Source organism: Myripristis murdjan, chromosome 19, assembly GCF_902150065.1.
Source record: "Myripristis murdjan chromosome 19, fMyrMur1.1, whole genome shotgun sequence".
Taxonomy (NCBI): Eukaryota; Metazoa; Chordata; class Actinopteri; order Holocentriformes; family Holocentridae; genus Myripristis; species Myripristis murdjan.
Window position 1 is genome coordinate 16754866 of NC_043998.1, and position 26278 is coordinate 16781143.

General features: G+C 44.3%; 1 protein-coding gene across 1 annotated transcript in view; it reads left to right on the forward strand.

Annotated features, from left to right (window-relative positions):
* The window catches only part of cacna1g (calcium channel, voltage-dependent, T type, alpha 1G subunit), a 224855-nt gene that overhangs the window by 91207 nt on the left and 107370 nt on the right, over window positions 1-26278 (forward strand). The window contains exons 3-4 of the mRNA XM_030077890.1: window positions 1636-1769; window positions 18361-18458. Coding sequence (XP_029933750.1) covers window positions 1636-1769; window positions 18361-18458 — 232 coding nt within the window. The remainder of the gene's footprint in view (window positions 1-1635; window positions 1770-18360; window positions 18459-26278) is intronic.

The window sequence follows — 26278 nt, forward strand, 5'->3', positions numbered from 1 at the left end:
GCACAGAGCTGTCTCTTTTCCCACGTGAACCTCTGCATTTTACTTATGGTGTACTTTTGAGGAGCAAAAGGGTAACTTTATCTTCCTAAGCTAACAGGATTTGATATATTTATACATTTCTCCACTCGTGTTTGGATGACTCATCCACCAGTGGGTGTCCTGTGCCTTGATCTTTCTCCAGAATTTGCTTTTTTTCTTCACTTCGCACTGCATTCTTTTCCTCCCCATCTCCAATTCCCTCAATTCTGCCTTTGTTGATTTATTTATTGATTTTCATATTTCAGGAATTAAGGTTATCTTCTTTTGATCCCTGTCCAGCTCCCTTGTCTCTCCCTTGTTTTCTCCAGTCCGATCTTGGTAATGATTTGGGGGGATGCAGCTCCCTGAGTTGTCAGACAGTCAGACAGGCAGTAATGAGGGCAGGAATACTGATTAGAACAATGAGCAGCTTGTTCCAGGTTATTACATTACAGTACATACTCTAGATAGGAAGCCATTTGTCATTTCACCGTGTGTTTGGGCGGTGGCCTTGTGGTTAAAGACACCATCCTTCAGCTGGACGACTTGTGTTGTTGGCAAGCTTCTGTCCTGCTCAAGTGTCCTTGAGCAAGACAGACACTGAATCCTAATGTATCACATTATTATTAAATGTACTACGAGGACGACTTCTAAATGTACAATGATGCACCATTGTCAAATTAATTGTGACATCTTGGTATAATTATTGTAAACAAATGAGACCATAGTGGAGATGACTGGTAGCTTCTGTCGCACGCTAGTGGTATTGTCACCGCTAGCGGTTTTCAAAAGGATTACCACATTGAATCCTTTTGCTTTCTGGCTTCCTGTTTTTTCTTTGGCCTCACTGAGGAGAATAAACATGTTGGAAGTGATTTTTCTAACAGCCTGTCACTCCTCCCACCATCTGCCATTTCCAGAAAGTGAAAGATTTAGCTTCATTTGCACTGTACAAAACAGCAGCGTCTCCTGTCTGTATCGTAAAGCAATTGCCTTTGTGTTGTAAAGCAATTCAGCACATTTCTTGTAATATCCCTGTGTCGCACAACATAAATTGCAGTATAGATGCAAGCAGCAACAGCAAGTCCTCTAAGTAATGCTCTTGTTTGTTTATGGTAGTTATACCGATGTCTCACGAGCATAAACCAGGTACTTGATTGCTCCTAAAAAGTGTCACACCGTGAAAGTTGCCTGAAAGTTTCAGCCCCTAGAGGGTAGTGCAGCAGAAGTTTTCTGCCTTATGTGATTTAATACTGAGTTATTCTTTAAGGTAGTAATAATTTATTTAAGGGGCTCTGTGCAAAATTGCCAGTCTTGATCTAAGTGAGAACTTTTAGACTCAGCAGACAAAAAATGTGCATAATTTGATGGTTCAGTCTACGTGGTTTTCACATTTTTGACAGTTGAGTCTAAAAGTCCTCATTTAAATCAACCCTGGCAATTTTTCATAGTGTACCTTTAAGGATACGATTCCACTTGAAGCTCTTTTACAGAACAAAGGATCACACAAAATAATCAAAACAACCTTTCAGTACAGCCAGTGTTCTACTTTATATTAAAATAATCTGAATTATCTTCCCTCTCTCTCTCTCTCTCTCTCTCTCTCTCTCCCTGCAGGATTTTGACGACTTTATCTTTGCATTCTTTGCCATTGAGATGGTGATCAAGATGGTGGCTCTGGGGATCTTTGGGAAGAAGTGTTACCTCGGAGACACGTGGAACCGCTTAGATTTCTTCATAGTAGTAGCTGGGTGAGTTCACGCATAACACTTAGATATCCAAACTCAATACACACAAACACAAACAGGCACACACGCATGCTCATGCATACATGCATACTAACGCACATAAACATGCGTACACATACAGCATACAGGCCCACACTGTATACACATGGACACAGATACATGCACACACAAACACACACACATGCACACCCATATGCATGCATGCACACGTTGTAATTTGATTAAACATGTTACTGAATATTGCCTGCTGGTTTTGGTCTGACATTTTCATCGCACTGCATCCCCTGCTGATTTTTAATGCCATCCGTCTGCCACAACTTCTGTTGTCCGTCAGTGGGAACACGGCATATTTCCTTCACTGTGTGTGCACGTCTGCGTCGGCTTCCCTGCAATGTGTGCATGTCCTTCAGGTGCAGAAGTGGGGCACATTTCAACAAGTTCTTGTAATAAAAGTTATGGCACACCTGACACTCTGGACACACACAAACACACTTCTACTGAGCTGAGTCCATTGGTTTACTCTGAGCTGCACCTGTGCTCTGCCAGTGAAGGTCACTGAGCTTCCCATCTCTCCTCATTATTGGTGAACTCTTCTTCTTCCACAACCCTCAATCATCTCGTTCCTCTGCTCCCCTCCATGCATCAGAGTGGAAGCCTTTTATTGAAAATGTTTGATGAAATTTAAGATGAAATTACAGATGTGATGAATGGAGGCTTCTAACTTAGACACCGAAGTTTAATGATCCCCCTGGGGGAAACTGGGTCATTTCATCAGCAGAGAATAGTGTATAGATAAGAGCAAGATAACAGCCAGTGGTGAAGATAGCACAATCTATAATTATATTTATTGACAGTACTACAATAAATAATACCTTGAAAAAACAATAATATAGCATGTTTGTTGACAGATGCAGGGTTTAAATCTGCATCGCTAACTATTTACATTAGCAGGTGTATGTTGAAAGATATCCATACACTGGATAAGAAATGTGTCCAGACCCCAAAAATATATTGTAACATTGTAAGCTATTCAGATTAGCAGCGTTGCTGATAATATATACAGCATATACATGTTATCACAGGAACACGCATCTATGAACTGTCAGCACCAGAAGGAGGTGACACGTTTGAAGATGTGAGTCCCCACAGTACATGCAAATGTGTATTCTTAGATATGTACAGAGATGTGTTTATGAATATTTACTGGCTCTTCACAAAGTGGCAATATTTACTGGTTTAAATACAAAGATATGTGCAGGAATATGCTCAGATTGCCTGCATGCATGGATATGTGAATGCATGAATTGTTTAAGCAGGGAATCTTCCCATCACTTGTGCCATGCAGCCTCTTGGATGTAAACTCCTGCCTGACTGTAGAGCATATGGATAAAGGATAACCACAGTCACTCATGTCCTCGTATCAAAACTCACTGGCAACTCAACAGCTACAGCCTGCAGACAGTCTGTTAAGGTGACATAGGTTGAATGTGTGTGTGCATGTGTGTGTGAGAGAGATATTCCCATGCCTGTGTGTGTGTGTGTCAGAGCGTGAAGAAAATGAAATGAAAAAGAAAACCTGACGACAAGAGATTAAGTATCTTTCTGTCTAAAAATGTATCTATGTAAATGTGTGTATTTACACGGTCTATAGGCAGTATGTTTACGAGTGTGTGCGTGAATTCCGCTTTTTATGTGTTTCATCATGTTGCCATTTCTGACCTCCAAAAAAACACTCTTTAAGGAGAATCCCCAGCCGTACGGAGACAATGGTAACCTAGGCAACGGCTGCTTGTCGGGCATTTGATATATCCTGGCAACAGTCGTTAGGTCTGCGGAGGAAGGCTCTGATGAACTGTTTGTTTCTCTCCGAGGCGATAATTACAGCTGAGCTACTTTTTCAGCAGGTCTGCACTCTCTCTTCCTGAGCACCTCACTGTCAGGAGGAGTGAGAGACGACAGGGCATGACAAAGGGACTGAAGAGTAGATGGATGGCTCTATCACACAGGTGGAGAAGACTCGTTCCCCAGTGATGGGTGGATGGAGGGAAACAGGGATGCAGTTTTTAGGACAAATAAAGTCGTCTGTATCTGAATCTGAATCTGAATCAGTTTTGCCCTCACGTTGTAGGAAGGGACAGTAGATCAGAGCTTGCTACCTGTATAAGTTCATGTCAGCATATTGGTGATAAATATGACTTGGGTACTTGTAAGTTTGGCTGTGTACCCATACTTCCTGAGCTGTGACATCACCAAAATGCAATGTAGTGTATTGCGTAATTCATTTGAATTGTAACAAAGTTAACAAACGAGGAGTCAGATACTCAGAACAAGTGGGGAAGAATCAGAGCTTAATCTAACCCCGGACAGACTCGGCTTTATCGGTGCACGGCATTGCACAGCATCACTTAAAAAAAAAACACGCCCCGCTGTGCCACTCAACCCGTCTCAACGCTGGCAGGCTCAGTTTATACCATGAAAATCCCAAACTGTTGAAAAGGCTGCGAAACTGGTATAAGTCATTATGTGCTTTACTCGCTTTAATGCCACCATGAAATAGGGCCCGAAATGTAAGTATGTTGAAACAAGGCAGAAAGAGGCATGTCACTCTATTTATCAGTATCGGTAGAATAACACCTCACTCAAGAAGACTGTTAAAACAGGCTGATTTGTACTGGGAAGAAGGAAATTGATCTCAGTCCACTGGCAGGTATTTTGCTTTATTTTATACATATAAAAAATGCTTTTTAAGACTTCATACTCGATTCAAAGACTTGTTTAAATGGATAGTTGGCAGTGAGTTTTTTTCTTTTCTTTTCTTTTCTTTTCTTTTTTTCCCTGCTGACTCTCAGAATTGCTGCGGTGGAGCCCCAGTCGATAGCTGAGGGAGTCTAAGGCAAGCACTTAACAGGCAGGGTAACCTATCCATGCATTGATCGGACTCTTTACACTTACTGTATGGCTGGCAGGGTTCTTCTTGGCGAGAGCGAGAGAGAGAGAAAGAGAGAGAGATGGGATGATTGAGAGGGAGGAGTGAAAAGAGGATCAGGAGGAAGGCGATGGATTGACGGAGAAAGAGAGAGAAAAGAGAAGAGAGGGAGAGGCAGTTGGGTCGATCGTTCCATCAGACTCCTTCAATAATTAACCTCATCTGATGTTCAAGGCAGGGCATCACGAGTGCAAATGGAGATTTTGGCTGGATAGGTCAGTAATGAGATCTAATGCTCTGCTTCTGTACCGTACTTTTATGAAATAAGCAAAGCTACAAAGCAAGCAAACAAAAAGTTTTATGGATGTGAGTCCATAAAACTTTTTGAGGTTTTGTGGAATTCTGTGGAGCATTTTACATTAAAAATACCAAAAAAATACAGAATTTTCATCATAAACCATGGAATTCCTAAGATCCTGCTACAAATTACCAATTATGTTATTCAGCCGAATGGACTATGTACAGTGGTGTGCAAATTGTGTCTGTATTTAATAAAATATTTGCTAATTAAGATGTAGAAAACAAAGCGAAGGTCATATTACTAAAAGCTGTATGACTTTTTTATCCTGAAAAAAAAAATGAAAGAAAATTATTTCTAACATTTCACTTGTAATGGCTAACTTGTTTACTGGGTGATGGAGTGAAGCAGCCCAACTGACCAGATTTCAGAGGTAAAAAGTCATCACAGAAGCTGCCTCACTCTCTGTAGTCAGTTTCTGTTGTTACTGATCAGATAATTTATCTGTTTATGTTTAACCATGGCAACACAAGGACAACATAATATGCAATCATAAGAACAGCTTCTTTATGAAACAGGAGGGGATGCACATTTGTTATCCTCCCTGTCAGAGGACGTAGTGCAAAGTCTTCATTTGAAGAAACACCAGCCCTTATAATACCACAGGTGTGAAAAAAAAATATATATATACCAATTGTCTTGACCACTGTGTCATTTATTCACGGAAATTATACCAAGGTGTCACAATTAGTTTGACCATGAAGTAACGATGTTTAAAATGCAGCATGTAGCTAACAGGCGTTCTCTTCAATTTAAGACCCATGATTGAGTCACATACTCGAGACGCGAGAGAGAGAGAGGTACAAGCTCCCTCTCTTCTCCTTATGGTTTATTTATGTCACTTCGAGCCAGCTCCAGCCCGACTGGGGTACAACAGGAGGAAGAAGGACGGGAGAAACAGTGTGAGAATGGAAAAGAGAGAGAGAGAGAGAAAGAATGTGAGTGGGAGGCGGAGAGAAAGAATTGAATTTGAATTTAAGTGGCCTTTATTAAAGTTGCTTCATTTAACACAGAGCAGGCACATCACGTCCGTAAAACTGTCCATTTAAAAACAAAGAGAGAAACTGAGAGAGAGAGAGAGAGAGAGAGAGAGATTCTAATTGGGGAGAAAGTGTTGCAGTCCAGAGGAGAGAGAGGGCACAGACAAGGATACAGCATCCATGAACAATGATGGCCATTAAACAAACTGTCCACTGTCGTGGTGGGGGGGTGGGGGGGCTGTACTCGCCCTTAGCCTCTCTCTCATCTTCACTCTCCTCCCCTTTTCCTATGCAACAACTCTGTGAGGGACCAAGCAGGCAGGACAAGGACTCGCAAGTTAATTTTGGACAAAAAAGGCATTTATTTAGCCCAAAAAGGTAAAAGGATCCATAATCAATTCAATAATCCAAAAAAACAAGAATACTTAACACAAAGTTCTGGGCCCTAAAAATGAGGTCAACTAAACAGAACTTAACTCAATGGAATTGCAACTTAACCTGAACTGAACAAAAGATGAACTGACCTACTACTAGACACACAAGGTGAACCTATATACTGGTTGATCAGACCAATAAACACAAAAAGGGGGGTAGACAAGACAAACTAACTAAACAAAACAGAATAGACAAAAGTTCAGGTTATGAAGAAAATACAGAAAATAACTAGTAACAAATTATACAACACAATAAAGATCAGCTTAATATCTAAACCAGAAAAAAATAAATCAAAACAGAAATGAGAGATTCCCCTCCCCTGGAGGGAGACACGGGTGGTTCCTCCCAATCAGCGAATTCAGGGGATTTATTGCAGCTGCACCCACAGACTCCTCTTTTTCTGGCTGGACCCCACACCAAGAACTAAAAGGTAACTCAAAGACAATAATATTACTAAACAGAACAAATGCTTTAACATATTGACATTAACCAGTAACTAAAATGTGCGCGCCAACAAAATAGAAACTGTGCAATGTCAAATATTAATAAAGCTATGAGTGTGATGTATGAACAAAAGTCTTATGTGTCCTGTCATTTATTTGTTAGCTGTATGTATGTGCATGGTGACTGCAAAAATGTGCATAAACTAGATAACCAAAAATAAGGTGATCCAAACAAAAGGTGTGTGGGACAGGCAGTGTGGTGTAGGGATACTCAAAGCCTGTGTGGCAGCAGGGCGGCCATCACACGTCCCCCCTCTTCTGGACTCTCGCTGGGACAGCGAGAGAGGTAGTCAGCAATGGGGTTGTCTCTGCCTGGGATGTGCCGCACCACAAACCGAAATGGTTGGATGGCCAAGTACCAGCGGGTGATTTTTCCATTGGTGTCTCTCATCCGCTCCAGCCACTGAAGTGCCTTGTGGTCTGTCTCCATTGTGAACTCCCTCCCAAGGAGATAGTAACGAAAGGAGTCCAGGGCCCACTTGATAGCCAGTGCTTCTTTCTCAATTGTAGAGTAGCGGGCCTCCCTGGGGAAAAGCTTACGGCTTATGTAAGCCACAGGATGCCGGTCCTCTGGTGGACCCTGAAGTAACACAGCCCCCACACCCCTCTCCGACGCATCAGTCTGTAAGACAAAGTGTTTGTCAAAGTCAGGATTATGCAAAACAGGGGACTCACTGAGAGACTGACGGATGTCATGGAAGGCTGCCACTGCTTCATCTGTCCACTGCAGCTGGTTTGGTGATCTTGACCCCGTCATGTCTGTGAGTCGGGCCGCCCTGGTGGAGAAATGAGGGATAAACCGGTGGTAGAAACCAGCCATCCCCAAGAAGGACCTCAGCTGCTTCCTGGTGTTGGGCAAGGGGCAGGACTCAAGGGCATGGACCTTGTGAACCTGTGGTTTTATCACCCCATTGCCAATAACAAAGCCCAGGTACTCTGTCTCAGTTTTGGCAAAGACGCACTTCGAGGGATTGATGGTCAGCCCAGCCGAGTGGAGGTGGTCCAGTACTGCCTTCAGATGTTTCATGTGGTCCTCCCATGTGGCACTGTAAACGACAATGTCATCCAGGTATGCACAGGCAAAATCAGAGAGGTCACACAGTACCTGGTCCATAAGCCTCTGGAAGGTTGCAGGGGCCCCATGTAGCCCAAATGGCAGAACCGTAAACTGGTACAGTCCCCATGGCGTTCGGAAGGCCGTCAACTCCCGAGACTGCTGCGTGAGGGGGACCTGCCAGTAACCCTTGCAAAGGTCAATAGTTGTCAGATACTTTGCCTTTCCCAGGCGGTTGATCAGATCATCAATCCGAGGAGTTGGGTAAGAGTCAAATTTTGAGATGGCATTCAAGTATCGGAAATCAATGCAAAACCTGATTGTGCCATCCTTTTTTGGCACCAGAACAACAGGATTGCACCACTCACTTTTTGACACTTCTATGATCCCGAGCTCCAGCATCAGTTCCACCTCCTTCTTCAGGGAGACCAGGAGGCGCTCTGGTATCCTGTAACTCATACGTCTGACAGTTGCACCCTCTCTTAGTACAATGTCATGTTCAACAATACTGGTTCGACCAGGACTCTCTTGAAATATTTCTGGGTTGCACAAGGCTCTCACCTGAGACTGCTGCTCTTCCGAGAGGTGGCCAAGATCAAAGTCAGTGTGGCTTGGTGTTGGCAGGTATTGGTCTTCGACTTCCTCTTCCTCCTGCACACTTTTGATCAAAAACACCTCACCCCTCTTTTCTGGTCTTGGCACCCATTCCTTCAGGAGATTCACATGAAGGACCCTGCTGGAACGCCCCTGGCCTGGAGTGGAGACCTGGTAAGTGGTAGGCCCGAGCTGTTTCTGGACCGCAAATGGCCCTTGCCACTTTGCCAGCAGCTTGTTGTCCTCAGTGGGGAGCATCACCAGCACCTTCTGACCCGGGCTAAAGCTCCTCTGACGAGCCGACCGATCATACCATGCTTTCTGGCGCTGCTGGGCCTCCACCATGTATGCCTGGGCTAGTTCATTCATCCTCTCCAACCTCTCCCTCATTTGGACAACATAAGAGACAATATTAACAGGCCCAACCCTCCCCTGGTCTCCCTCCCATATCTCTCTTAGCAGAGAGAGGGGCCCTCTCACCTCATGCCCATAGAGTAACTCGAATGGTGAGAAACCAGTAGAGGCCTGGGGTACTTCTCTGTATGCAAACAGAAGGTACGGAAGCCATTGATCCCAGTCTGATCCAGTCTCATTTACGAACTTACGAAGCATCTGTTTCAGGGTCTGGTTGAAGCGCTCAGTCAACCCATCCGTCTGTGGGTGGTAAGGAGTGGTTCGCAGGCCCTTGATACCGAGCAGCTGATACACCTGTTTCAACAGTGTTGACATAAAATTAGTGCCCTGATCAGTCAAGATCTCTCTGGGAAATCCTACTCTTGAGAAAAACTGCACCAAGCAAAAAGCAATGTGTCTGGCTTTAATTGATTTCAAAGGGAAAACTTCTGGATATTTTGTGGCATAATCAGTGATCACTAGCATAAACCGATTTCCTGCTCTGCTTCTCTCAACTGGGCCGACAATGTCCATCCCAAGGCGCTCAAAGGGAGTGCCAATAATGGGAAGAGGCTGCAGTGGAGCTCTGGAGGGGCATTTGGCTGAGGTTTTCTGGCACTGAGGGCAGCTCCTACAGAACTGGGCCACATCTGACCGTAAGCCAGGCCAGTGGAAGTACCGCTTGATGCGTGCTGTGGTCTTGTGTTTCCCCAGGTGGCCAGCCCAGGGAACAGCATGGCCCAAGGTAAGTACTGCATCTCGGGCTGCTTGAGGAACCACTAGCTGTGCAACTGGCCCATGCTGCCGGTAGAGAATGCCATTCTGCAAGAAGTATTCCTCTGTGCTGGTGTCAGCCTTGGTCTCCTTCTCCTTTGCTCTCTGCAAGAAAGTAGTCAAGCTGGAATCACTCTGTTGCAACTCAATCACATTATTTGGCAGCTCAAAGCCTAAAGGCAGCTCTGGAGCAGCCTCCACAGGTGTCTTTACCACTGTACCCTTAAACTTCTCCTGTCTTTTCTGGCTGCGTGGTTTCCGAGACTTCCCGGGTTTTGTCTCCAACTCGGCCCCATAAAAAGGCAAGGTACTGAGAGTCAGGGATGGCTCATCTGGCTGCTTCACTCGAGCTCTGGTGACTGCAACATTACATTTCTGACCTGGGTTCAACAGATCAAAGAGAACTGGCAGATCACGACCCAACACCACTGGAAAAGGCAAATTATCTGCTACACCTATGTTCAGGAGATATGCCTGTCCTTGCACTGTAATATACATGTCTGCTGTGGGGTAGGATTTCTCATCCCCATGCACACAGCAAATAGGGATGGTGTCAAGTGTGCAGATGATGTTAGGGGGTACAAATTCTCTGTGCACCAGGGTTTGATCGCTTCCAGTGTCAACAAGGGCTTTGAGTTCTTTGCCATTAACCTCAACAGATGCTATTTTTATAGATTGCTCAGCTTCTTTCTTGGGTTCAGCTCTACAATGTGGCACCAAACACATCTGTGTAAGTTTTGATGGGTTCTTAGGACACATAGGTTTGGTGTGACCTTCCTGCCCGCAAAGATAGCAGATGGTAACCCTATTAGGGGGCTTTGAGGACACATTGGTTGGCTGGTTGTCCCTCATAGAGGGCTTACCCACACCTGCGGCTGGCCTCTGGTGGTTTTGAGGGGGAGCTGGCCTGCGTGCCTCCTTTCCTGCCTTCCAGGAATTATAGCTCCAGGGCTGGCTTTTCTTCCGGGCAGCCACGAACACATCCGCCAGTGCAGCTGCTTCCGAGGCTGAAGAAGGACCATGCTCCCGAATCCACACCTGCAGCTCAGGAGACAACATTCTCAAGTATTGCTCCAAAATAAGAATTTCACTGATTTCCTGTACAGTTTTACCTTTGGGCTGGGTCCATTTCCCAAATAGCTCTTTTAGCCTGCAATAAAGCTCCTTTGGACTTTCGCCAGGTTTCACCTCCAGGGAGCGGAACCTCTGCCTGTAGGTCTCAGGATTGATGTCATACTTAGTTAGAATGGCTGATTTTACTTTTTCATAGTCAAGTGATTCATCAATATCCATGTGTACATAGGCACTCCTTGCCTCCCCAGTTAATAGTGGGATAAGCCGGAAAGCCCAGTCAGATTTAGGCCATCGACATGCTACTGCAATTCTCTCAAAGGTGATAAGGAAATGTTCAACATCATCATTCTCTGTCAGCTTTCCCAACTTAGGTTCAAGGGAGAATCGAGACTGACCTGAGAAAGCATCAGCAGGGTGTGCATTTTCTAATGAGGAAGGAGCTCGGGCCTGTGCAGGAGGCCTGTCATAGGCCTCTGACTCCAAGGGTTCCGACTCTGCTGGCAAACTAGGAACAGGGTTAGTGAGAGTTTGTACCTCATCCTGCAGAAGCTGGAACTGCTGCTGCAGTGCTCTAAACTTCTGCTCCTGGCGCGCCGCGTCCTCCTTCATGCGAGCCTCTCGGACTTCCTGTTGCCCCATATAGGTTCGCAGGATTTCAGCCAGATCAGCTATTGTTGGCTCTGCACCACCTTCACCCTCAGTGCCATGAGGTCCTCCAGTGTCTGCATTCTCCACTTCTTCCCCTCCACTAGCAGGCTCCTCCAATTCAGTCTGTTGGTCCAGAAAACCTGCCCGGCCTCTTGCTGCTCTCCCTCTTCCTGCTCTTCCTCCACGGTTCATTATTCAGCAAGAGCCAGAAGAGTGAGGAGGTTGAGAAGAAAAAAAAAAAAAAAAAAAAACTTGCGTCCTTTACTGGCTGATCCCACCACTGCCACCATATGTGAGGGACCAAGCAGGCAGGACAAGGACTCGCAAGTTAATTTTGGACAAAAAAGGCATTTATTTAGCCCAAAAAGGTAAAAGGATCCATAATCAATTCAATAATCCAAAAAAACAAGAATACTTAACACAAAGTTCTGGGCCCTAAAAATGAGGTCAACTAAACAGAACTTAACTCAATGGAATTGCAACTTAACCTGAACTGAACAAAAGATGAACTGACCTACTACTAGACACACAAGGTGAACCTATATACTGGTTGATCAGACCAATAAACACAAAAAGGGGGGTAGACAAGACAAACTAACTAAACAAAACAGAATAGACAAAAGTTCAGGTTATGAAGAAAATACAGAAAATAACTAGTAACAAATTATACAACACAATAAAGATCAGCTTAATATCTAAACCAGAAAAAAATAAATCAAAACAGAAATGAGAGATTCCCCTCCCCTGGAGGGAGACACGGGTGGTTCCTCCCAATCAGCGAATTCAGGGGATTTATTGCAGCTGCACCCACAGACTCCTCTTTTTCTGGCTGGACCCCACACCAAGAACTAAAAGGTAACTCAAAGACAATAATATTACTAAACAGAACAAATGCTTTAACATATTGACATTAACCAGTAACTAAAATGTGCGCGCCAACAAAATAGAAACTGTGCAATGTCAAATATTAATAAAGCTATGAGTGTGATGTATGAACAAAAGTCTTATGTGTCCTGTCATTTATTTGTTAGCTGTATGTATGTGCATGGTGACTGCAAAAATGTGCATAAACTAGATAACCAAAAATAAGGTGATCCAAACAAAAGGTGTGTGGGACAGGCAGTGTGGTGTAGGGATACTCAAAGCCTGTGTGGCAGCAGGGCGGCCATCACAAACTCCCTCCGTCTTTCAGCAGACATGAGTTTTCTTGTTACCACATCAGAGTTGTTTTTTTTTTTCTTTTGTCCTGGGTGTCCTTATCCACCTGGGTTCTCCTCCATTAGCTAGATTATCTCTCCGCTACAAGTGGGTCAGCAGATCGGCCGTAGATTATGAGTCAGAGGGAGCGAGGGAGGGAGGGAGATAGAGGGATGCACGTAGTGGATGAAAAAGGTTCAGCGCGAGTGTGACCAGAATGCTTTAAAGCAGCACTGGAAGCAACATTTTGATATAAAGACGCCTCATCAGCCTTAAAGGACCAAACCAGTTATTTTGAATGTTTGCCTCTTTTCTTCTGCAATTTACCCACATTTTACATTGCAGCAACCCATTTTGCAAATCATGGGGGGCACTAAAGATTTCACAGCATATGATTAACTTTCAAACTCAAATTTTTGGTTGCAGCACCCATCACAGTGATCTGCTTCTGTGGCTGACAAAGTCACCAGCATTGATAAACCACAGAAGTGATAATTGGCTGTTTAAAGCAAATGTTTCTCTGGGGGTCTGTTTTGCAGCAGAGAAACTGTGTCACTCTGTCCAATTTCAGGTCATTAAACCTCAGCAGTGCTGCTGCTTTTAGGAAAACTAATGTGGACGACTTTATTATACTGATGGGATAGTGGTGTGAAGAAAGTTTGAAGTCTCTGAAAGTTCATTTTCATATCATAGTATAGAGGAATGGATGGAAAACAGTGGCTGGATAAAAGGCAGGGGGAAAAAATTGTGTTGTAACATATGGCTGCTTGCTTTGGGAAAAGATTATATTTTATATATTTTTTTTTGTATTTTGGTGTGAACTGTTCCTTTAAGAGTGAAGAGTTCATTTGCAAAAACAGATAAAAGCCATTCTTAAAATGAATACACCTTTTTCACTGATACTGCTTAGAGTACACACACACATACACACACACACACACAAAGCATGATTTAGGATAATAAAAATTATGCTAGGCTAAATAAACATATAAAAAATAGAAATAAATATAAAGTAAATTTTAATAAAAATCCAAAAGGTTTAAAAAGGTTTTAATAAATTCAAATGGAGATATCTGTTTTTGCAAATGAGCTCTTCGAGTGAAATTTAAAATACAGAAGTTGAGTGCTCCATTCAAATAAAGCTGGACTTCCCGGCGCTAGCTCTGTTGCCTCCCTTGTCTATAATCAAATGTGATTATGAGGACTAAGTTGACATTTTGGTTAGATAAGCGATGGAGTGGGCTGAGGGTAGAACGTGTCGCTGATGAAAGAATTTCAATCTGATTCAGCATGAAAACACTCCATCTGGTCCCAATGATTTCTCCTCTTCTCTCTGATGAGCCCACATGCACTGTCTTTAATCCTGTCAAACTCCTGTCAATAGCTCCTCTCCATACGCTGACAAGAACATTCCACTTCATTTGTATGTGTGTGTGTGTGTGTGTGTGTGTGTGTGTGTGTGTCTCACATCATGCTGGGTAATGACTCTGATCGCAGGGAGGATGGGGAACACCCATCCTCATTCCTCCTGATACACGAGAGTTGCATCGATGGTGCACACAGTGATCTGTCATCCTCTTTTCAGCAACACACACACACACACACACACACACACAGAAAGAGCTATCTGTCAGTCACAATTCATTCGCCAAGGAACATCCAGGACGGCAGCTTGGCTGTCACTGAAGTAGAAGCAGAAAGAGTGATAACAATACGTGACATAAAGAATACCAGAGGACAGGAGAGATGACTGGTGGTTAGTTTATCATAAGTGAGAAATGATCGAGAGAGGGGACAGAAAATACTGGAGAAAATATGCAGCTGTATGGCAAAGCAGAGTAAATTCAGCTAATGCAGTCGTAATCATTTTTGATTACTGGAAAATTCTGATGAAACTTAATGGATGATTTTGGCCTCCAAGGTGTTAGTGTTTTGTGTGGCAAATAATGCCAAAAGCATTGTATGATGAGCTGTGTTGTTTTGCAAGCAATTATTTTTTTTCAAGTGCAGGCGTCATTTTTATTTTCAGTGTTGTTGTAGCACATTTTGGAAATAAACTCTTTAAGCGGTGTTTCACTGAATTATCCCTCAAGGCTAAAGTTTGTTTTGTTGCTCTGTCATTTTTCACTGGAGCTGTTCACTCGAGAAAAGACAGCCCAAATGACAAAGATTTTGCTCACAGGATATGACTAAGAAGACGATGATCCACAGGAACTGAGGACGTAGCGGTTTTTAGCTGCTCGGCTTTGTCGAGGCGAGTGTATCGCTGTACACAAGCAGGGAGCGGGAGGGAGATAAGCTACGTTTCCATACAAGTGTGAAATTGAAATTCAGGCAGACGTTTGCAACGTCCCAGGGAATAACAAAACAGCAGATTTGTCACGTTTCCATCAGCTGCGTTGGATGGAATAAATAGGCTTCTTAAATTCCAAGAAAACATCCACAAGAAAAATGCCTTTGAAGAATTGATTTGTATTGGGCACGTTGTTAAGTCAGATGGAGACCCGGGTATGGAAATGATGAAACAGGCAGAGACGGAGAGATGAATTGGTGAAATTTCTTTGATTTTCTCCCCTCTCTCCTTCTCCTTGATGCCATCCATCCACATCTATCCCTCCATCGCTCCAGGCCAATAGTCTCTCCATTGATTCTACTGTCTTTTAGCATTTTCGACAGTCTGTCTTTGGTCCATTTGTTCTGGTTCATCTCATCTTCGATATGAGGCCCAGTGGATTCTGGGTACACAGACCCAGACAGAAGATGTACAGACTGATACATACGACAGAAAGACAGACAAATCGGGGTTAGGTGAGGATAAGAAGGGTTAAACTTCGGACAGCAGACACTGGTCTGCATTTCTGAGCTGCCTTTCATGCTTTTCCTATTATAGGGCAGTCTGGGTGGCATTTAGTGTGTGTGTGTGTGTGTGTGTGTGTGTGTGTGTATCCATGTGCAAATGTGTGCATATTCCATTCCAAGCTACTGTTGACTTTGTTTTGCAGGAACTGTAGCTAGAAAAGTACATGTATACCATCCTTCATGAGCCTGGCTGCTGTGCCACACACACACACACACACACACACACACACACATTCACCCTCTGTGATAAGAGAAAACAAGGTAAGAAGTGAGCTGGCTACACGCCCAGAAAAGTGCGTGTACACTGGTGCATGTGTGTGTGTTTTTAGTGTGGTGCATGCCTGTGTGTGCGTGCGTGTCTTTGAGTGTTTTTCATTGCATGACTTATGTGAATCTAATTACATAGCTTTGTTGAGTTTGTCCTTGTAAGGGTCTGTCCATAACGACATGCATACAGCTATTGTATCACAGCGTGTATAACAATATGGACAGTCGTACACCTCTGTGCCCCCCCACCCCCGCTTACTCAACTGTTTCTCTGCGTGTTGATCTCTTTCCGTGCACTTTCTAGTTTGGCAATTCTCCTCACGCAAGCTCCCTCCGAGGTTGGGCCTCCCCTCGTCCTCTCCTGCTTCTCATTTCTGATTCCTCCTCCCGCCGCCCTTCCCTGTATCAGCATCATCAACATTGGCACCGGCTCTGACGAAAACAACACACGACTTCCTGTCCTTTTCCATCGTTTGTTTGATACACTCCATTTCTCCTCCGCTGTTTCTCCATTCCAGATGAGGGCAGATGGGTCAGTTTTCACTGAATACAGCAAACTTCATCTGGCTCTAATCAGAGTCAGCAAGCGCTTTTGCTTGGAATATTTTTTCAATAGAAATCATTTGTCATCTGTCTTTTCAGTGTGTTTACATAACTCAGTCTAATGAAAAATTGCTCTTATATTGGTATTAAATACCTATAGGGAATGCGTCTGTGCAACTAAATAGTGAGTTCCTCATGACTTATGGTATTTGATATCACTATAACAACCCTATAGTGACATATAGTCTATCTTTGGCAGTGTTTTTCAGAGTTACACTTTATGGTGTTTCTTTTATCACCTACACTATGGTATGACTATAATTTCTCTATGATAGCTATAAGTAAGTATAAGTGACTTGCAGTGTATCTGCAGTAGTCAGTAGTGACTTTATAGTGACTTTATTGTACTTTATGGCGTTTTTTCCCCATCATTATATTTCTATAGTATTCCTGTTGGGATCAATAGTTTTGATATAGCATCCTTCCAAAAAATGATCATAGGATTACTATCTTTTAGTTCTTTCTCATGCTCCCAAAGCACCTTTTTTCCAAATTGCCCTATCATAAAAGTTTAATACCAGTCTGGCTTCTGTTTCCTTTGACCTGAAAGTCGGTGGCAGCCATTACGGAACATTACACAGCTGCCGATGTGATGTACCTGCTCGCAGGGGCAGCTCGACGCTGTTAGCCCCGTATCTCTCCACTGGCAAAGGGAGGACGACTTTGTACTTTTCTGCTCACTGTTTACGCATTTACCTTCTCTCTGCGGCCCGCTGGCCATCTGTCAGCTCTCTGTGTGTGTGTGTGTGTGTGTGCGTGCGCGCATGTGAGTGTGTGTTCTTGTTTTGGTGCACCCTTCCTGCTGTGCTACGATGAACAAAAAAAGACTGGTACTGGCCCGGGACAACCCATACCCTCAAGGAGAGCACACACACATACTCAGTCATTAAGGGGGGGGTTTCTTGCACTTAAGGCACACAGACTTGCACGCATACGCATGCGCACGCACACACATGCATGAGCCGTCGGACATGTGTTGTGAGTTTGTAAGACAGACAGACTTGGAGTTTGTGCGAGGAGGGAATTCCTTCATCTGCACGCCCCTTCAAGCTGCACATGTGCTCAGCATCTGCTCCACACACACAGGGAGTGAGAGAGAGAGAGAAAGAGAGAGCGCGCGAGAGAGAGAGAGAGAGAGAGAGAGGGGAGCTGATGATAAACACTGATCAAGAAACAAGAAAAAGACCTTTTTTTGACTCTGGAGCGTGCCAGTGCTTTAGCTCTCCTCTAACCTCCCTGTGAGAGCCTCTGAAGTGCCGCTGAAAAGGCTGTTCAGACTTTCTGCCATCTCAAGGTTAAGAGCCAGACTGATCTGATGCTGCTCTTTTATGCGCTGTGGATGCCACATCCTCCTCTCAATGACGAGTGATTCACTCACTGTTGACGTCTCAAGGGGGTGGGTGGGTGGGGGGGGACACATATGCCATGCACCCCTTTGAGGGTGTGCGTTTGTGCATGTGTGAGCACGCATGTGAATACACAAACACATCTGCTGTATACAGTATGCCTTTATCTGTAAGCACAAATACAAACATTGCATTATATTCAGTGTCTTTTCTTTCCCATCTTGCCTTTTATTTGAAGTCCAATTAGCTCTGGTATGAAAGCGGATTGTTTGCCAAGACGCATGCATTACATTTGTCTCTGAAGAGAAGTACGCGAATGTGAATTGGGACATTAGTGGATTAATTGCCATTTGCCCAGTGAGAGTGGGAGAACATGTATTACATGCACAGCATAATTGGCTACAGAATATTGCCTTTATATTGTGTGTGTTTTTATTCCCAGATGACAAGCAGCGGATTCTATGTACATAAATCGTGCGAGCAGTGAATGAAGTCTTTGCTTTGCTCTTGCTGTGCTTTGCCACGGATGCTGTACATTTTCACACTTCCTCTCTTCCTCTCTCCCTCTCTCCATGTGGTGCAGGATGCTGGAGTACTCCCTCAACCTGCAGAACGTCAGCTTTTCAGCCGTGAGGACGGTTCGTGTGCTGAGACCGCTGAGAGCCATCAACAGAGTGCCAAGTGAGTGCAGACCTGTTGGCTTTCCACCCTCCAGCCGTCTGACCAAACTAAGGAGGCATCCGAATCCTCGAATATTATGACTCCTTTGGCTCTCTGTAGCAGCAAACACGCTTCTTTTGTTCTGAAAGCTGAGGTCACACGACGTGACTTCTAGGCCAGCTGTAGTCATTATTGGACCATCGCGACTGATTTGCAAAGCCAGGCTGGAAGTTGTTTAACTATTGAATAACTAAGCCCCAAACCCCAAGTCTCTGTGAAGTCTGACTTATAACACCTGTTATGTAGTGAGCCAGAAAACGGATGGGCGGCACAGACAAAAATGAACAGCAGCCAGTAAATATTGGCTTCCATTTATTTTTGATGAAGATGTCCAAACTTGCAGCCAGTGGCACCACTTTGGGTTAAAAAATCCGCCACTTTGCCTCTGTGTTAGCGGCATGTCGTGGTGTACCAAGCCTCTAAAGCACTGTGATTGGCTGGAAACTGCATTGAACTTGCGTGTTGTTCACAAGCACAGGTGGACAAAGAGATGCTAATCTGGGAGGTAGCGAAGTGTCCGCCTTCATGATGTGTCCAGCAAAAGTTGCAAGGAAGCATGGGTGGAAATTGCAGATTTTAAAGTAATAAGTAAAGTATAAGTAAATTCCCATACAGCAAAACGACTAGTTTCCATTTTTGTGACTATGACGCTGTTGGATCCTATCAAGACACTTGTAAGGTGATGATGTCTGATAATGACAAGCTTGCTACATGTGTGGAAGAGGTGTAATAGGTGAAAAGGTAAGGTACCTAGCCTTTTGGTGACAGGTGATGTCACCACCTGTTGCACTCTATGGATGCTCACGTCACTTGCCACCAAAGACCAGGCACGCTACTTTTCACCAGTAGAGGCCAGGATTCACAGAGATTTGGTTTAAAGTTTAGTTTGATTCTGGATGGGTTTTGATATCCTGCGATGATGTGAGATGATCAGCTCGTCAAACCAGAATGGAGACCTGCAATAGCCAATGAGAGCTGTGAATGCAGGACATGGGAAAAGTGCCGAAAGTTTGGAAAGAAAAGTGCTGCACCTGTATGTTTTCTTTAGTTAGTGATTCACCATACCTTAGCTTGAATAATTCTGAATTTTAATTTTTAATCACCATAAATGAACTTGGAGGCTGCATCCAAGGTGAATTCAGGACAAATGTTCCCCCGTGATAGTTTGTAGCAGTGTTGTCTCAGTCCCAAGTTGCTGTAAGCAGGTTTAGGAGGTTTTGGCAGCAGATGATATTAGCTGTGCAAACTTACCATACCTTAAGGTTTAGTGAAGTGATGCCTCTGCTGTGGTGGCACTTTGTGCTAATCTTTCATTGTGCAGGTGGACTGAATTCCTGCATAGACCTGGAATGTAGGTCAGGGACAAGCCGATCCATGCTTAGTATTCTGCTTCTGCTCTGTCTCTCTGTTGTGGCTTTCCCCAGCCAGCCAGCCACGTTTGGACTCAGACAGATTTATATGTAATTTTCCCCCTCACTGCCTTTTATTAAAGGACCACAGTTACACACACACACATACACACACAGGCTATCACACTTGTTCATTGCCATGCAAACACACAAATTCTCTCACTTGCTTGCTCCATCTTTCATCCTGCCTCGCTCCTCCTCACACACACAAACATTCCCATAACCCAAAAACTTCCACATTCCCATCCCCGTTCTTCCATCGGTCTCCATTAGCCTTTAATCAGGGCAGATTGAATTTCCAGAGCACACATTAGCGTTTTAATAAATCAGAAGTGCTTTTATTCCCACCCAGCGGTCCACTTTGTGCATTCAGTCTTACCTTGATCCATCCCCTGCAATGCATTCATTTAAATACAGATCCTGATTCTGTCATTAGCTCCTCAATTGCTCAGTGGAGACTACTTTAGTCTGACTCTATCCGGCACACTGAGCAATGATCCCCATGGTGTGTGTGTGTGTGTGTGTGTGTGTGTATATATGTCTACACAGGTGTTTACCCCGGGTGGGTGAATGGGACATCAACCCCCCTCTCATCTCTCTCCCTTAGTGGCGCCCCCAAACCTCTTCTGTAATCTAGCTCTCTTGTCAATCAAAGCCCTCATAGGGGTTCGCCACCTCTCATTGGGCTGTCACACACATACACACACACAGGGCTCCCACACACACACACACACATTTCCACCCGCTCATTAGGCATCCTACCATTCCTCACCCTAATCACAGGACTAATAGCAGCATTAATGTGTGGATGATTTGGTCTGGTCCTGGCCCTGCAGGGAAAATGTCATTGGGTAGAGTGTGTGTGTGTGTGTGTGTGTGCATAGGGGGGCTTGGTATTATACCTGGCTGATATCTGTCTTCTTCCTCCCCTACCATTTAACAGCCTAATCAAGGCCTGTGGAGAAGCTTTCAGCATCCATCATGACCCTGGGTGGGGATGTTTATTGTCAAGGCATTTTTTTTTTTTTTTTTTGGAGTACATTTTGTTGCACCTGAACGCAGCACTCTAGCTCTTAGCTCCTGCAAACGTTTCAGTCCGAGATGTTGCATGATGTATGTCTAGCACTTACTGAGATGTTTTTCATTTTTGAGCCAGCTGTACCTGTTGAGCAAGTGAGATACAAGGCAATAAAAGGCTACAGCTACTCTCAAGAGCCGGTTTCTTGAAAAACAGCGGGCGCACAAGGAATTTGACCTGGTTAATTGGTGCTGCCACATTACAGGAGAATTGCAGTTTAAGGCTGACACAGGAGGCACAGGACAAAATGTAACAGGGCCTACAGCACAGGCACGGCATAGTGTATGACAGCAGATTAATTAAACACACTGCAAGTATAAAATCACAACTGTAGAATAGCGTCAGTGCAACAGTTTTGGCATTGTTAAAAAAAAAAAAAAAAAAAATTATTAAAGTGTTTTTCCACGAGTGCTGTGAGATTCTGTTGTGTTCAAACAGAGCAAAAATGCATCACAATTAATTTCATTGATAACTTATCTGTCATTTATTTATTTATTTAGTCTGGCAAGCAGCCAAAAAAAACTCCCAAAGGATTAATAGGAAAAATAAGCCAGTGTTAGTGAAAGTGTGATTTTTACTTGCTAAATGACTGAAACAATGAATCAGTTATCAAATTTATAATCAAATCTTTTTTTTTCTTTTTTTTTTTCAGTTCTAAAGTGCAGAGTGTCTCCTCTGCATGTAACAACTATATGCTAATGGCAAATTCACTTTTAGGTGCAAATTCAACACAGAGGCACACACAAATGAAACATGCAGCAGGCAGCATTGATAATTAATCGTCTGCACTTGCAAAAACAGAGATCTACAGGCTACTGGTCGATGGCGAAAAAGCACTTTCAAAAGAAGTTAATATGACAAGAGGAGGTAATTTGAGGTGAAGGCAAGAGAAATGCAGTTAGTTTGTTCACCAGGTCCAGCAAAATCACAACGTAATCCAAAATGTAATCCTGCTAAATCATATCTAGACACAATCTGGATGCTATAGTATATATTAATGCCAGCTGAAAAGGCAGCCAAGGTTGATATACAGCAAAAGACGCATAAAAGGCAGATGTGCGAAATACCACTCGGTTGATAGATAGCCTGAATAGCTTAAATCAGTGTCTATTTGTGAGCTAACAGGGTTCACTCAGTCTGTTCGTCCAAGGTGGTATAAACTTTCCATTTCTCGGCTCTACGTTTCATTTCTTGTTGATATTTGCCCGAAGCTGCCAACAATGTGAGCCGCCTGAACCTGGATCAGCAGATGTATAAACTGTTAGTACTTACTTCCCTCTGCCTCGCTCCATTCCTCTTTGGTCTCCCTTCTTCTGTCTTTTACCTCTGTCTTCCCTTCCCTTTCTCCTTGTCTTTACTGGTAGGGCTAAGCTGGAGCTCATCTTAAGACACTCTCACCCACACACACACACACACACACACACACTCACCCCCTCAGACTTGTCTTAATGAACACAGTGTTCCTGGCCCGGTTATCCGCTTCCTGGGATTTGGCATTGATTGATGTGCTAACATGGCAGGCCTGCCAGTGGAAGTGACAGATACATTTCGCAGGCCTCGTCCACCGGCTGCCAACCAAACCAAAAATCCCAGCGGCGGCGGTGGCAGCAGCAGCGGCACCGCCACACCACCACCCACTGTCTGCCACCTGATTGGCTTTTACCCTCACGTCCTGTACGGGCCCCCAGGGAGCTTGTACCAGGCCTGTCATTGGCCACAGCAAGGCAAGACATGACAACTTGTGACATGCCTCTGTGTGGCTCCTAATATTCACAGAGAGCGGCTGGTCACTCATGTGTCCAGAATACACTGTGTGTCCCTTGAGGTGACAGGGGAGAAAATCTCTCTGTGGAGAGGAATAATCATTTATTAGACACACTGGTCATGTCACCAACACAGACATGAGGTTAGTCGCTGGTTTGGAAATTGTATTCTTGTGCATGTGTTTGTCCACAGTGGATGGCATGCAAAGAGGAATGGAAGAGACCCATTCAAATAGACTTAATCCTGTTTTCAAAGCAAAATGTGCTTCTACGAACTATTAATTGAAGTAAGTGTACACTTTTCCATTTTTAATGCTGTACATTGTCAGCAATTAGTATTTTACCTTGATTTTGGCTTGTTAGAAATGCAAATGAAAGTTAAAAAAATCTAATTTAATGGGTTTTCTCTCCAAACCTCAAGGCGCTAAAAACTCGGCTTTAATAGACTGAAAAAGACTTCTGGTATTCGCTGCATGTGTACATCGAGGGGTAATTGTGCTATTGTTACGCAAAGAGTAGGAAAATAACTTTTTTACCCTCCAGCTAGAGTGGCTAGTTTATTCCAATATCCACAGGAAACTGACTGTTTTTTTTCCGCAGCCAAACACATTTTTAGAATAGAATAGGTCCTTCGAATAATGGTTCCGCCCCTGCCAAAGTGTCTGGTCTAGTCGGCAAACCAGCCAGCCACAAGGAAAAATTTACCCTTCCTCATTTGGCTGCTGTTTTTCCCACTTTGCTAATCTACACTTCCGGGAGTGAGGGGGCAGAGAAGACAAAGGGAGGCTGTGAATCAGACCGGACTAAGTGGGGAAGGTGAATCCAAAGTTTCAGGGAGGAAGTCACAGGTGACGGGGCTCCTACCCGGCACCTGTAAATGAACGGTCTACAGGACCGGAGGCTGAGCAGAAGACGAAACATCGAGCATGTTTCCCACCTCAGAGTTGATAAATCAAACCTTGCTGCTGGAAGTAAAGCCCCGGCCGAGCGAGGTGATGATGATTGATAGGCCAGAGCCAGCGGCGTAAGCACACAAGTCGATAGGTGATTATCACGGGACACGTACGGAATGATCAACTCCCCCCACCACCAGGCGCTCACACACACCCCATCCCCATCCTGCTGTCTTAATGAGCCCGGGCCCAGAATAGGCCTTGCAGCGCTCTCATTGTTTAGCCACAGTGTGTGCCCTTTCCCCAAGCCTTATCGAACTGCCACACACTAAGAGACACCCTTCCAGCACAAGCACACACATACACACATGCACACAGGGCAGCATGCATGCACATGCACGCGCTGTTATCATCGACCAGGCATTAGTAATGTGGAGTGTTTCATCGTGTTCTCCACGCTTTGTTAGGCCCCGGTGTTCACGCAGCGTCTGGTTCACACACTGTCTTGTACGTACGCGCAGATAAGCCCTAAAGGCAACAACAACAACAACATGATCATCATCGACCTCTCGGCTCCCTCTCTGCTCGCGCTCTCCTTCCACAGCACGTTCTTTGCCAAGACTCGGTACTGTAATTAAAGAGCTCACGAGGACGTCCCAGCCGCCATTCATCTCTAAGCCAGGCTGAGGCGTCGAGGCGGGGATGGCTGGAGGTCGAAGGGGTTTTAGAGCAAAGCCACCCCTTGACTTCCAGTCTTGTATTGTGGTTGGAAGACTGGAGGGAGAGCTCGGAGGAAGCAGGGGGGTCTGACTATCCCAGGGGCTCGTCGTGTGAAGGGAGCTGAGAGAGAAGCGAAGAGGACGTTCAGACTGGAAAGGTCAGAGCCTGTTTGGAGGATGAGGGTGTTTTCCAGCAGATGAAAGCGCACAATGACACTGTAGTCTCTGCTGTCGGTACATTGGTGTATTGCTCACTAAATAAACAAAGAACCTGTTACTCAAATCTCAATACAACAATCACAACCTCCGGAAGCTCTTGGCATGCAAATGATGTTTTGTTGCTGAAAGGAAGAAGGCAACCTGTTCCTTTTTGGCTTCAGCATTTTCAGTCCAAGAAGCAACAGCTCATTCAGAGAGAGAGAGAAAAAAAAAAACTGCAAGGAGAATATAAATATGGAGGTGACGGACGACATTTTCAGCAGCAAGCTGTTTTCAGTTCAAAGTTTTAAAATGCCACAATATCATAAGACATGAAACCGTCTTTGATCACATGGAGTCTTGGTACACTTCTCCCATTGTCTCCGCAGACAGGTAGAAAAGCGTCTCCCCTCGCTCGACCGTGAATTATCAAAGGAAAGCGAGATGAAGCTGCAGTACTGTAACTGCTCCTCTTGAGTACCAAAAAAAACACATAATGGTGGAAAAATGTTTTTTGGTCAAGGGAATGATGTAGTCCCGGTGATGTAATGGGAAATAAAAAAAGGAGGCTAAAGCACAATCTCCAGACTTTGATCATCACCAGGAAAAACAGCCACTAATAGGAAAAACAATCAATTATATTTTCAGAAAAGCATTAAATTATGTTTCTGTTTCCCCTTAACAAACCCTATCTTCACAAAAGCCACATCAGTTTCTACTTAAACTATAAATTTATGCCTTACAGATTTATTTTTGTCTAAAACGGTCAGTAAACTCAACTCTGCAAATAAAAAAAATAAAAAAAAAAAATGGCTAAACTGATCTCAGGTGGGTTTTCCTTCCTCAGCACCCCCGCTCTTTTATTTTATCTCCGGGCCACATGACGTGCTTATGCAAAAACACATTTCCATTTCAGCAGCGGCCCGTCATCACCGTCTCGACCCTTTTCGTCCTCCTGGAGCCGCAGACATCAAGCTAGTTACCGTCCATTCAGAGCACATAGTAAAGAGACGCAGGTGTACGCTAGCCCTCAGCTCACAAAGCCCATTAGTTCACAGTACACAGATTACAAAGCTGGCTGGGCCCGAGCTGGACCTGGACAGGAGAGCAGAGGAAGCAGACCTAATCTGCCTACTAACAGATGGCTCCCCGATCACACACAGCCACCCGCCTGCCAGCCATGTTGGAATGGAGTGGCCGCCCACGGCGAGGTTGGAGAGGGCGCGCAGGCGGAGGAGGAGATGATTGTTATTGAATATGAAATGTCGATCACTTGGAATGAGCACGCGATTCCGGCCGGGAGAGGCTCTGAGGAATGATTGTATTATCTGTGAGATAAACAGACTTTGTGTTCAGGATGTTCATGTTTGTGTCTTTTTTTTTTTTTTTTTTTTCGGATTATTTTGCCCGAGTGAACTGTCGTCCTCACATGGCTGTCTTCAAGCTGATCTACAGTATGATGGCTTGATTTATATCGTCATACAAATAACAATCAATCTTCGAAAACTCATTCGGCCACCACAAATATTTTATGCCCTCCTCCCCTGGGCTGAGTTGCTCTTTAACTGCCATCACTCATTTCCTTCAAATTCACTGTGGTCCCTAAGTGCTGACCCACTCTGTGTGCCCTATAGCCAGCGGATGAAATCATGACATGAGTGATTGCTTTACATCTTAGGTCATGTTCACATGATGCCGGCTGAATTTGAAAATGTTTTTTT